This window comes from Pristis pectinata, chromosome 5, assembly GCF_009764475.1.
Source record: "Pristis pectinata isolate sPriPec2 chromosome 5, sPriPec2.1.pri, whole genome shotgun sequence".
Taxonomy (NCBI): Eukaryota; Metazoa; Chordata; class Chondrichthyes; order Rhinopristiformes; family Pristidae; genus Pristis; species Pristis pectinata.
In genome coordinates this window covers 51642836-51656684 of record NC_067409.1, presented here as the reverse complement: position 1 = coordinate 51656684, position 13849 = coordinate 51642836, and the positions used below count along the sequence as shown (strand labels likewise).

Below are 13849 nucleotides of genomic sequence, written 5' to 3'. Positions count from 1 at the left end.
CATCTTAAGGCAAATAAAATGAAAAACTCTCAAGATGAAAAATTGCTCGATAGTAAATTGAACCTACTGCACCAAAATAACTCCGCCACATAATCTGCACACGTGTCAAGAAATGAGAGTCAAAAAATCAAAAACAGACAAAATTTGTCTTTTCTTTTGTGTGTTTTTTTAAATTAATTTCCCCCCACAAATTCCATAAGAGCGAATTGTATTCTTTGTCTTGGATTTTTGGGTAGTGATTTGTGAATTCCACAAGGATGAATTTTCATAACCTGAACAGCTATACTTCGGGGTTGTGGGGTCACCTGTTTATGAATGAATGGTGGAGCAGGCACGAAGGGCTGAATGGCCTAACCCCACTTCTAGTTATTATGGCCTTATGATCTGCTGAGTATTTCCAATGTTCTGTCATTATATCTAGTAGTCAGCGTTGAGTCTACGGGGTTTACTTTATAACCCCAGGGACACAGTGGAAAGGAGAGAGAATATATCCCTAGGAAATTATAGAGAGGTGTAAGAACTTTAAGGTGATTAGGACAGGAGAATTCAACTACGCCAATACCCTTGGTGATTGTATTAGAGCAAATGAGAGAGAGGGGGAAGAATTTCTAAAGTGAGTACAAGAAACTGTTGTTAATCAGTTTGTTCTCACTTCAAAGGAGGAAATTGGTGGGGAATGAGGTGCAACAAGTTGAACACCTGTCAAGGAACGAACACTCGGGGAACAGTAATCATAGTTTCATAAGATTTAAGTCAGAAAAACAAATGGGAAAGGATCTGTTTAGAACAGTACTTCTTAACTGCAGGAGAACCAAAATTAGTAGGATGAGAGTGATCTGGCCACAGGGAATTGGAATCAAAGACAGGAAACAGAGTTAATTAGTTTATTTTCCATACTGGAAAGAGGTGTACATTGACATTTCCCCAGGATTGATGCTGGGGAAACTGCTATTTTTGATGCATTTTGACTATGTATGTATACAGAAATTTCAATATTTATGGGTCACACAAAGCATAAAATACTAACAGTGGTAGTTGACCTCAAAAGGGCAAATAATGGCAGAAGAATTTTAATACAGAGACATATAAAGCCATAGATTTTAGAAGGAAGAATGAGGTGGGATGATGCAGATCAAATGTACAATTTTTAAGTGGAAAGAGACTTTGGTGTATAAATCTTTGAAACTAGCATGACAGGTTGAGGAAGCTGTCAATAAAGCATTTTGGATCCATATGTTCATAAACAGATTATGCCTCAACAACAAAAATTGAAGGCAACATATTTATCTATGAATTCCATTTATAAAATGTTTGCACAACTAATTAACATTATTACATAACATTGGGACAACATGAAGTAAGATTTTGGAATGTGAAATGTGTCTCATGCACAATGCATGACAAGTGGAAAAAAAACTTGTTTTCACTTGGTGTCTTGCATCACTGCGTGAGGTGACCAAGTGTTTCATAATTAAGAAAAAAATTACAACTTAGAATCACAAATGAAATGAAGAAATCATGGTAACTAATTTCACAACTAGGATCACATCAAGAGCAATGAGTTAATGATCAAATAATCAGTTTATAGTATAGGGGGACAGTGGCTGGTGAATGACAGGTAGAGACACAAGGAGAGAGAGCGAGAGGCTCCTTTCTCTATCCTTCTGATCCACACAGGCTCTCCCAGTCCCCACCCCATCACCCAGTTTCATTTCCCTCACCTGCCTGATTCCATCTGCCTTCCCTCACCTGGTTCCACATCACCTTCCTTGTTTATCAGATTCTAGCATCTGCAGCCTCGCATGTCTCCATTTTATCACCTTCCACCCTCTACTCCCCTCCCTCTCCCTGCTCCCTTTTCTCTCTCCTTAACTGTCTCTACCTATCACTCAACAGCCACTGTCTCCCAACACCACCTCTCCCCATCCCCCACCTGTCCATCTGCCCATCATCTCCCTCATCACCTGGTTCCACCTATTACCACCCATCCCTCCCTCTCACCTTTTTATACTGGCTATCTCCTCTCTACACTCAGTCCTCAGTCTCAAACTGAAATGTCGACTATCTCTTTGCCTCCATGGATACTGCTTGACCCATCGAGTTCCTCCAGCACTTTGATTTTGCTTCAGTTTATAGTGTGTTGAGTAAGGGATAGATTTTACTTAGAACAGTACAGCATAGGAACAGGCCCTTTGGACAGCAACATGCTGAACTAATTAAACTTCTAACTAAACTAATCCCTTCTGCCTACACAATGTTCATATCCCTCCATTCTCTGCACATTCACATACCTACTTAAGAGCCTCTTAAGCACCTCTGTTGTACTTGTCTCCACTACCATCCCTGGCATCACATTCTAGAAGCCCACCACTCTGTGTGAAGAAACTTGCCCCACACATCTCCTCCGAACTTAACCCCTCTCATCTTAAATGCATGCCCTCTATTATTAAACATTTCAACCCTGGGAAAAAGATACCAGCTGCCTGTTCCATCTATGCCTCTTTTATAAACTCCCCTCAGACACCACTGCTCCAGAGAAATCAACCCAAGTTCGTCTAACCTCTCCTCATAGCACATGCCCTCTAATCTAGGCAGCATCCTGGTAAACCTCTTCAACACCCTCTCCAAAGCCTCCACATCCTTCCTATAATGTGACAACCAGAATTAAATGCAATACTCCAGATGCGGCTGAACCAGTATTTTATAAAGCTGCAACATAACTTCCCAACTCTTGAACTCAGTGCCTTGACTAATAAAGACAAGCATGCTATAGGCCCTCCTTACCACCCTATCAACCCATGCAGCCACTTTCCAGGGAGCTATGGACTTGGACCCCAAGATCCTTGTGTACATCAAAACTGTTAAGGGTCTTGCCGCTAACAGTGTATTGTCCCTTTACATTTGATCTCCCAAAGTGCAACACGTCACTTGGCCAGAGTAAATTCCATCTGCCTGTTCTCCACCCACATCTGTAACTGATCTACATCTCACTGTATCCTTTAGCAATCTTCTACATTATCCACAATGCCACCAGTCTTTGTAGCATCTGTGAACTTACTAACCCACCCATCCACATTTTCATCCAGGTCATTTATATATAATCGCAAACAGCTGAGATCCTAGTACAGATTCCTGCAGAACACCACTGGTCACAGACCTCCAGCCAGAACAAGTCCCATCGACCACTACCCTCTGTCTTCTATGGGCAAGCCAATTCAGAATCAAGTTACTGTGGATCCCATCTAACCTTCTGGATCAGACTACCATGAGGGACATCGTCAAACATCTTATTAAAATCCACAGCTGTACCTTCGTAACCTCCTCGAAAAACTCAGTCAACTTAGCAAGACATGACTTGCCCTGCACAAAGCCAAACTGACTATCCCTGATTAGGCCATGGTTTTCCAAATGCTTATAAATCCTATTCCTAAGAATGCTCTCCAATAGCTTCCCTGCCACTGATGTGAGACTCACTGATCTATAGTTTCCAGGATTATCCTCATTTCCCTTCTTGAACAACATTAGTTACTTGCCAGTCTTCCAGGACCTCATCTGTGGCTAGAGAGGACACGAAGATTTTGGTCAAGGCCCTGCAATCTCATTTCTTGCCTCTTTCAGTAACCTAGGGTATATCCCATCGGGCCCGGTGGACTTATCAACCTTAATGTTCTTAAAGAGACCTAACACTACCTCCTTCTATATCTCAAAGTGCTCTAGCGTATTAGCACATGTGACACTGATCTCACTATCTTCAATGTCCTTCTCTTTGTTAAACTCCGATGCAAAATACTCATTTAGAACCTCACCCACATCCTCCGCCTCCAAGCACACATTCCCTCCTTTATCCTTGAGTAGTCCTAACCTCTTTCTAGTTATCCTCTTGCTCTTGATGTATGTATAGAATGCCTTGGGATTTCCTTTAATCCTACTTGCCAAAGATTTTTCGTGGCCCCTCTTGGCTCTCCGAATCTCTTTTGTTCTTTTCTAGCTTCTTTATAATCCTCCAGGGCTCTGTTTGATTTTAGCTTCCTAACAATTTTTATGAGAAATTTGGGGAAACTCACCCGAACTTCTGTAAGTGGAATAATTTTCATTCATCTGACATGACTGACAAGGAACCATTATTAAATAGCTAAGAAGCAAATTGGATTTGATCAGTCCACAAAAGCACACAACAGGAGGCCCAGGTCATTCCAATCCCAGCAGGAAACAAGTTATCACCTCACCATAAAACTTCTTTTAAATTTAGAATCATGCCCAAAAAGATGCAATAATGTGATGCAACAAACAAGAAGCTGGAGGAACTCAGAGGGTCAGACAACATCTATGGAAGGAAATGGACAGTTGATGTTTCAGGTCGAGACCCTTTATCTGGCCTGAAAGATAGGGGGGAGATAGCCAGTCTAAAGAGGTGAGCGGGAGGGATGGTGCAAGAGCTGGAAAGCAACAGGTGGATCCAGGTGAGGAGGGGTGATAAGCAAATGGAGGAGGGAAGAGTGGAAACTGTGATTCTCCTCCCCATTCCCACACTGACCTGTCTATCTGCAGCCTCTTCTACTGCCAGGGTGAGAGGCTAAACGCAAACCAGAGGAGCAGTATCTCATGTTCTGCCTGGGTAGTTTACAATCCAAAGGCATGAATATTAAATACTCCAATTTCAGGTAAACTGTTCCGCCCTCTTTTTTCTCCCTCCTTCAGATCTACCTAGTTCCTGTTCCTCCCACACCCACCCCAGCCCCATCATACTGTTTCTTTCCCCTCGTTCACCCACTCCATCTGTGCATCACCCACACACTCCTCCTACTCTGTCTCCTCTCCCTACTGTTCACATCTGCCCATCCCACCTCCCTCACTTGATTCCATGCTCCACCTTTCTTTCTGATCCGGTTCCATCATTTGCACCCTTTTGTTGCCTCCACCTTTCACCTCCCAGCCTCTGCTGCTGTCTCCACTCATCCCTCCTCCAGCAACCTATCACCCCTCCTCATCTGGATCCACCTATTGCTTGCCAGCTCTTGCTCCACTCTTTCCCCTCACCTCATTATATGCCAAGTTCCTCCAGCTTCTCGTTTGTTGCTCCAGATTCCAGCTTGTGTCTGTGTTAATGTGATGTTGCACCAGGGACTGCGCCAGTTTTGTGAAGGGAGGGATAGAAGTAGGACTGGAGAAGCTGGAGAGAGGATTGGTGGAAAAAGTGGATTGGGGCAGGGTCAGGACAATCAAGCTTGGGTGGAAAGCTGGGGCTTGTTAAAGGATGGTAAGAAATCATTTAGGGAGATGACTGGGCCAGGATTGGGGGATAGAGCAGGAGGAAGTGGGGGATGGGAGAATGAGTTGGTGTTAGGTTTAGTCAAAGAGCTAACATTGGGGGCTGGGCGCTGGAGATGGTCAGAAGGAGAATCAGGGTGTGATGTGCTCGGGGTCAGCTCATTTGACAATCCTGGAGTCTAAGAAGCAGCAGCAAAGGTGAAACTGGGTGGCAGTGGTGGAAGTGAACATTTAGATTATAACTTGGACTCAAACTTATCTGGACGACAATGAGTGGTTCTGAGTCTCCAGCAACAGATCGGATAACTTCAGAATTCCTCTACGTAATTCCAAGGCAGGTTTTAGCCCTCCACTTAAAGTGAACTTGTGTGTGTGAAGCATGCAATGATTTCATGCAAATGGTATTACATACCTCTTGATAGCACTGCATGTGCCTGGTGCTTCCATGTGTATGTGCATCATACGCATGGAGGTTCCAGAACAAAATTTCAGCACACTGACTGCCTTTAGAGACTGGGTTTTTTTTACAAGATTCCATTGTGCTGCATGACAATTTCTATGCCAAAGCATTATTTCAATGGAACATTTTCATTCTTTGTTAATTCTTAGAATATTTAAAAGTTTACCTCTGACTTTCTTTGTTGGTTGGGTTTCTGTATCTGTACCTTTTCTCTTTACTACAGGAACTGTTGATGCGTTAACTATTGATGGTTCAGTTGTTTGATTCGTATTTCTTAGTTTCTCCAGGTTCTGCAAGAAATAGTGTGATTATTGTGGTTACACTAAATAGGAACAACTTCCCTTTGGGAACATTTCCCAATACGGCATTGCTGTCAGATATTTCCTGGTAAGGGAAACTGAAGTGTAAATAACATAGACAGCGAGAAATTCTAAAGCTGATAGATCAGGTCAAAGTTGAGCAGTCCTGGCACAACTAGTTGTGAATAGTGGTGGACATTAAGACTAAGTAGAGGAGGATCGAAAATCATCTCCTTCCTCAGTGATAGTAATCATGGGATTAGTCTAATTTGACACAGTCAGAGTTTTCACCTGCACCCAAATTATTCAGGACTGTAATGCATGGCTATAAATGGGTCAACCACTGGGACTGCATTGTGCAAGCCTCTGCCATAATGTCTTCCTCTTCCAAATTGAATAACCTAATCAGTTTTAGCATCATTATTCCCAGTAACCCAGACAACTAAGTGTACAAAAAAAAGCAAAACTGACATTATGAAAATAACTTAGCTTATTATAACATCAGATTTTGTGGAATTGATGCAAAATAACCATATTCTTACCTCTTTATGTTGTTTCCCCAGAATGTGTGTCTGCCACAGTAGTTCATTTTTTATTGGAATACTGCAAATCACACAGCTAAGATGACCTAAACTGTTATATGTTCAAATTGGTTAAGGTAAAGCAAATTAGAAAGTAAAAGTTTATGCATTTGCTGTAAGAATTTCAGATGCGGTACTTATCATTATCTATGCTTAAGTATGAATTCTCAATATACATGAGGAACAAAACAACAGGTTGTGTGAAAATATGCCAAAGGTTTAAGAGAAACTAAAGGAAAAGAAACATTGAGCCAGGTCTTCTGCTTAAAAACCAGCAAGTCCATTCAGATGTAGTGGCTCATACTGACTTATGCAAGAGGAACCTTGGGGCTCCCAAGCATATGCTGAAATCCAGTCTTCTGCTTAGCAGTTCTTAATATTGCCAGACACCTGTATGATGCTACTGGACTCCTCCTGAAGCAGAGTTCTATAGGGGAAGCTCAGACTTCCACAGATTTCACATCTGAAAAACCTTGGTATTGGACATTCAAGCAAGTTCCCCAGTTTTAGTATGAAGAAGGGACTGCAGAGAGAATAATAAATACAAGTTAATTCCCTTTATATTTTATTTGATTTAAATTTATATGTATTCCAGTGTTTTTTTTAAGTGTTTTCATTTGTTTTTAAAAAAAGTTTCCTGGTATTTTTGAAAGATTTGTGAATATCAGACATTCAATTCAAATAACAACTTTAACAGCCAGTAAGACAAGGGGAAGGGTTTCACCAGCACTTAAGTGGAACCTTCTCTGGTCTCTTCTCTCCCTTAATTCAGTCTTTTTTTTCTCTCCATTAGACCTCCACCTCTTTTTGACACTGAATTTCCCTTGCTTAAATTCTTTTCCCTGTTAACTTTTCAATCCTTAGATCCTCACTTGTTCAGGATATGCACCATATATCCCAGTGTTTATCAAGACTCTAGATGTTCCCATGCCATTTCTATGCTGCTAAAAGCAACTTACAAGTAAAAATTAGTCTATCTAATGAGGCACACCGCTAGATACCCACTTCAGCAATATCTGGCCCAGCATGTTAGAGGCTTGGTGAATTGAAGTTTAGTAGAGAAAAATACAATAATACAACCATTATATTTTGCTAGAAATGCAAAATCGAAATAGATTAAATTAAGCAGTCAAATAAAACTATGCCATGCATCAAGATATCATATCAAATTAAAACAGATTCCATTTACCTCTTTTTTTCCCCAATGATGTGAAGGATTGCAAAACATGAATATAACTTGTAACTATTTCTATTCTCAGTAATTCAGACTGAGTGCTCTAAACTAACCTACTAAAACATAGAACAGTACAGCACAGGAACAAGCCTTTTGGTCGATGATGTTGCACCAACCTAATTAAACTAGTAATTAAAAGCCTACTAAACTAGTCCCTTCTGCCTACATATCCAAATTGCTCTATTCTCTGCATATTCATGTGCCTATCCAAGAGCCTCTTGAACAGAATGCACTGCCAGGGGTAGTAGTGGAGGCAGCGCATTCCAGGCACCCACCACTCTCTAAAAAAAAACTTGACCCGCACATTTCCTTTGAACTCACCCCCAGGACCTTGTCAAAGGTCCAAACAGATGACATCCACTGCCCTACCCTCATCTACCTTTTTGGTTACCTCTTTAAAAAAAAACTCTAAACAGAGTCATCAAGCATGACTTTCCACACACAAAGCCACATTGACTCCTCCTAGTCAGACTCTGTCTATCCAAATCCTGGTAGATCCTGTCCTTCAGAATTCCCTCCAGTAACTACCCCACTACTGACGTCAGGCTGACTGGCCTGTAGTTCCCAGGCTTGTTACGGATCTCCAGCAAGAGTAAGTCCCAATGATCACTACCCTGTCTTCTATGGGCAAGCCAATTCAGAATCCAAATGGCCAAGTCACCGTGGATTCCATGCGCCTCAACCTTCTGGATGAGCCTACAACGTGGGACCTTCTCAAACGCATTATTAAAATCCATGTAGACAACATCCATAGCTCTACCTTCATTAATCACCTTTGTCATCTCCTCAAAAAAACTCAATCAGCTTAGTAAGACCTGACTGGCTCCACACAAAACCATGCTGACTGCCCCTAATTAAGCCATGGCTCTCCAACTGCTCATAAATCCTATCCCCAAGAATCCTCTCCAACAGCTTCCCTACCATTGATGCGAGACTCACCGATCTATCCCCATTTCCCTTCTTAAAAAACAGAACAACACTAGCTACTTGCCAGTCCTCCAGGACCTTGCCTGTGGCTAGAGAGGACACGAAGATTTTGGTTAAGGCCCCAGAAATCTCTCAATAACCTGGGGTGTATCCCATCGGGCCCTGGGGACTTATTCACCTTAGTGTTCTTCAAGAGACCTAACACTATCTCTTCCTTAATCTCAAAATGCCCTAGGATATTAGCATGCTCCACACTCTCACTATCCTCCACTTCCTTCTCCTTGGTAAATAATGACACAAAGTACTCATTTGGGACTTTGCCCACATCTTCCAACTCCAAGCACATTCCCTCCTTTATCCTTGAGTGGTCCTACCCTCTCCCTAGTTATCCTCTTGCTCTTAATGTATGTATAGAACGCCTTGGAATTCTTTTTAATCCAACTTGCCAAGGACATCTCATGGCCCCTCCGAGTTCTCCGAATTCCCTTGTTAAGTTCTCTTCTAGCTATTTTATAATCTTCAAGGCCCCAGTTTGATTTTTGCTTCCTAAACCTTACATACATTTCCTTTTTCTTGATTCACCACCTTTCTCAACATCCAAGGTTTACTTACCTTGCCATCCTTGTCCTTCCTTCCTTACTGGAACATACCTGTCCTCTACTCTGTGCTGTTGGTCTTTATACACCCTCCACGTCAGATGTAGACTTGCCCAAAAACAGCTGTTCCCAATTAACTCTTCCTAGTTCCTGCCTGATACTCTCGTAATTTTCCCTGCCCTAATACTCTCCCGCAAGGTACATACTTATCCTTATTCATAGCCATCCTAAAGCTTATAGAGTTGTGATCACTATTTCCTAAATGTTCTGCCATTGAAAGATCAGTCACCTGGCCAAGCTCATTTCCCCAATACCAGGTCCAATATGGCCCCTCCTCTAGCTGGACCATGTACATACTGATTTAAGAAACCCCCTTGGATAACAGATTCTACCCCATCTAAACCTCTTGCACAAAGGAGGTGCCAGTCTATATTGGGGAAGTTGAAGTCATTCACAACACCCTGTTGTTTTTGCAATTTTTCCTTATCTGCCTGTGTATCCGCTCCTGAATATCCAGTGGCTACTGGGGGGGGGGGTTGGTGGAATCTGTAGTATAATCCCATCAGAGTGATTGCACCTTTCTTATTTTTGAGTTCTACCCATATAGACTTGGTGGATGAGCCCTCCATTATATCCCCATTGAGTGCAGCTGTGACATTGTCCCTAATTAATAGTGCAACATCCCCCCCTCCCCCATCTTTTCTAAAACATCGACACCCTGGAACATTAAGTATCTAGTTCTGTCCCTCTCTCAACCAAGTCTCTGTAATGGCCACATCATCATAGTTCCATGTACTGATCCAGGCTCTAAGTTCATCTCCCTTACTCTTAATACTCCTAGCATTAAAATAACCACACTTCAACCTATCCATCCCATCTTGTCTATTACCTTGTCGCTGCCCATCCTTCCTTACATACATACTGGTGATGACATGTACCTTCCTCTCAATCCCTCCACTTACTGACCTGGTGCTCTGTGATATGAGACAGGAGATAGAAATAAAAACAAAAAGTGCTGGAAATATTGAACAGATCAGGCAGCATCCGTCGATGGAGAAACAGGTCAATATTTCATGCCAATGAAGCTTCACAGGAACTGAAGAAGCTGCAGTCCAAGTTCAAGACCACTAATCCAGAGACAAGTTAGAATCTGACTATGTCAATGGGGGAAATTAAATTGAAATAATCAAATAAATCTGAAACTTAAAGAATCTTGTCTCAGTAAGGGTAATATGAAACTACTGAATGGTTGTTTAAAAAAAATCTGGATCACTAATGTCCTTAAGGGAAAGGATATCTGTTCTTATCCAGTCAAGCTTCTTTGTGACTCCAACCCAATCAATGTAGTTGAATCCCTCTGTCTACTTGGTTCAGGAGCAATTAGGGCTGGACATTGAATGTCAGCACTGCCAACAATGTCAACTCATGAATGAGTAAATTAAAAGAAAGTTAAGGAAGGACTGGGGTGGGGGCATTCAAATAAGAGGGATTTCAGAGATCTAAGATGATTACAAAGATCTGTGCATTTCAGGAAAGGAAGAATACCTTGATTGGAAATGTACAATGGGACTTGGAATGAGAATATGGGACAAGTATTTTAAAGAAATAGCAAGAAGGACAAAAGGTGTGGAGAAAGGGAAATGAGATGCCAAACGAATGCCAGTAGATGAGACATGGTGGGATAAGGCAAGAAGTGGAAATGGATCAAGGCAGAATTTGGGAGGAAATATGCTGGAAAGCGTAGCCAGACAAGGATACTTAAGTAAGCAAAGAGATTCTCATTCAAAGACCAAATTTCAGTCTCTCAAGACAAGTGTTAAACCTAAAATGCTAACTGTGTTTCTCTCTCCACAGAAGCCACCTTACTGGCTATTACCAACATTCACTGATCTTATTCTGGATTTCTAGCATCTGTGTTTATTTGCCTTTCAAAGCCAGATGGATAATTTTGCAAAATACTGGGATAGATGAAACAATGACATTTATGACAAATTGCTCAATGGACCTATAAAATCTTCTAAAAAGAGATTCAATGACACGAGACTAGGACTACAAAGAAGCTGTGATACACTGGAATGACAACTGGAGAGTAAAGAAAGATGAAATGAAAGATGATTGGTTGACAGGATGAGGAAGAGACAGAAGAGAAAAGCAAAATTGAAAAGGGAGCTACAATAATTGGCATTTTGCTGTGACTGCTTTCAAATAAATTTCTCTCTCCCTCCCATCTTTGCTCTGATATTTCTCCTCCTTCAATCCTTCATCCATATATTAACATGACCTCCAGATGTCTGAACTTGTCACTATAGGAGCTTAGAAAATGGAGCAGCCGAGTTGGATGCTGCAATCTTCTAAAAATCATAACGAGAAATCTGCTGCTAATTCTTCTGAAAGTAAAATATAATGACCTCAATTAATAGGCACAGCTAGTAGAGCTGCTGCTTCACAGCTCCAGTAGTCTGGGTTCAATCCTGACCTCTGGTTTTGGCTGTGTGGAGATCGCAAGCTCTTCCTGTGACCACGTGGGTTTCCTCCAGGTGCTCCGGTTTCTTCTCACCTCCCAAAAAATGTGTGGGTTGGTCAGTTAATTGGCCACTGTAAATTGCCCACTGTAAATTGCCCCTAGTGTGTAGGTAAGTGGTAGAATCAAGGAGTTGATGGGAATGCGAGGAAGATATATGGGTTAAGGTAGGATTAGTGCAAAAATGAGTGCCTGATGGTTGGCATGGATTCAGTGGGTCAAAGGGCCTGTTTACATGTGGCATCATTCTTTAATTTTAAATATTTAAGGTTTGTGCAAAAACCGAATGGATTGCATTTCACAAATGACAGAAAACAAACAATATTTGTTAAAAAATATTTTATGCCAATTAAACAAGGATACCTAGAAATGAGATTTCATTTTGTTTTGGTGAATTCAACCACTGATGAATACAGCACTAATTCACATTCAGTTTCCTCATATACAATTGTGAAATTGTCCAAGACAATGTTTGGAGTGGTTTGCATTCAAAATATGTACTAAACAACAAATGAGTGTTTCCCAGTGAGATCACAATCAGCTGAACACAGCTTCCAATAATTTATTTGGTGGCCAGCTGACCATGTCAGAATTCTTTAAAGGCACACACCCAATGGCAGCCAGACACCAGCAATGGACACTATATGGCTGCTTAGAGGATATAGGAGCTGAAAGGGGGAAGAGGCCAAAAATTTTTTGAGAGAGATCTGGGTATAATCATCAATGAGATAAATGCCAGGAGAAAGGCCCTGATGCTAGGAGACCTGCTAGAGCTATCATAGACTAGCAGTAGGTGGCTCCAGTTGTCTCTTCAGGGTGTGAGAATCCCATTCATTCCAGCAATGCATAAATAAATTTCATGCCTTCGCAAGATACACCAGGGTGAGATGCACAAGGCTAAAAACAATTGTAGGGTACCATTTCAATAAGGGGATCATTTGTTGATGTTATGATCAGTGCAGGTGGTTCTGCAAAGGAGACAAGGGATTATGATGTGTCATCTGAGCTTTCTTGGATGATCGTTAATGAACTATGGTTGGAGTGTGGACAGGTTCATCTCTGGATTGGGGACATGAAAAGCATTTATCAGGGAGACCCTTAGGTCCTGTGGAGTCAACAGTACCCCTGCCCCTCCCCACCCCCTCAAACCTCAGCAGCTGACAGATGAGGCAGGTGGTGTTCCGCTAGGACTCCTGCATTTATCCTATGCCTCATGTCTGTCAGGCTTTAGGCCTGCACACTGCCCTTCCCCTGGCACCAGCTTTGGACAGCTAGCTATGTAGAATACAACAAGTAATGAAGTCTCTGCACCTGCTGGGCACATACTGCAGAGCTCCCATAGACTGATGTAAAGACCAATGACATTTTTCACAAGAATTCTTTTACTTCCATGCTTCTTCTTGTAGTGGTATAAGTCTACAAAGTGGTATTAAGAGTCAGGGAAGTTGAAGGTGGCCCTTGTTCCCAAGGAACATAGAACAGTACAGCACAGGAACAGGCCCTTTGGCCCACAACGTCTGCACCAACCAGGATGCCAATTTAAACTGCTCATCTGCCTGCACATTGTCTATATCCCTCCACTCCCTGCCAATTCATGTGTCTGTTTAAATGCCTCTTAAACAATGCTATCGTATCTGGCTCCACCACATTCTAGGCACCTACCATTCTCTGTATGTATGTGTGTGTATATATATATATATATATATATATATAAAAAAATAAAAAAAAAACTTGCCTCATAAATCTCCTTTAGGCTTTCTCCCTCTCACCTTAAAGTATAGCCCTCTAGTATTTGACATTTCCAGCCTGGGAAAAAGATTTGTACTATCTATCCTGTCTATGTCTCTCATAATATTATCCATCCCTTCAGGCAGTCACAAGGTCATGGAGCTGTACAGCACAGAAACAGGCCCTTGGCCCACCACGTCCATGCCAACCATGCCTATCTATACTAATCCAATTT

At 41.8% G+C, this 13849-nt stretch overlaps 1 protein-coding gene across 1 annotated transcript in view; it reads right to left on the bottom strand.

Annotated features, from left to right (window-relative positions):
- znf830 (zinc finger protein 830) overlaps positions 1-13849 on the bottom strand; it is a 51708-nt gene that overhangs the window by 34635 nt on the left and 3224 nt on the right. Inside the window, exons 2-3 of the mRNA XM_052015491.1 lie at positions 6570-6669; positions 5895-6018 (exon numbers count right to left, since the gene is read on the bottom strand). Coding sequence (XP_051871451.1) covers positions 5895-6018; positions 6570-6669 — 224 coding nt within the window. The remainder of the gene's footprint in view (positions 1-5894; positions 6019-6569; positions 6670-13849) is intronic.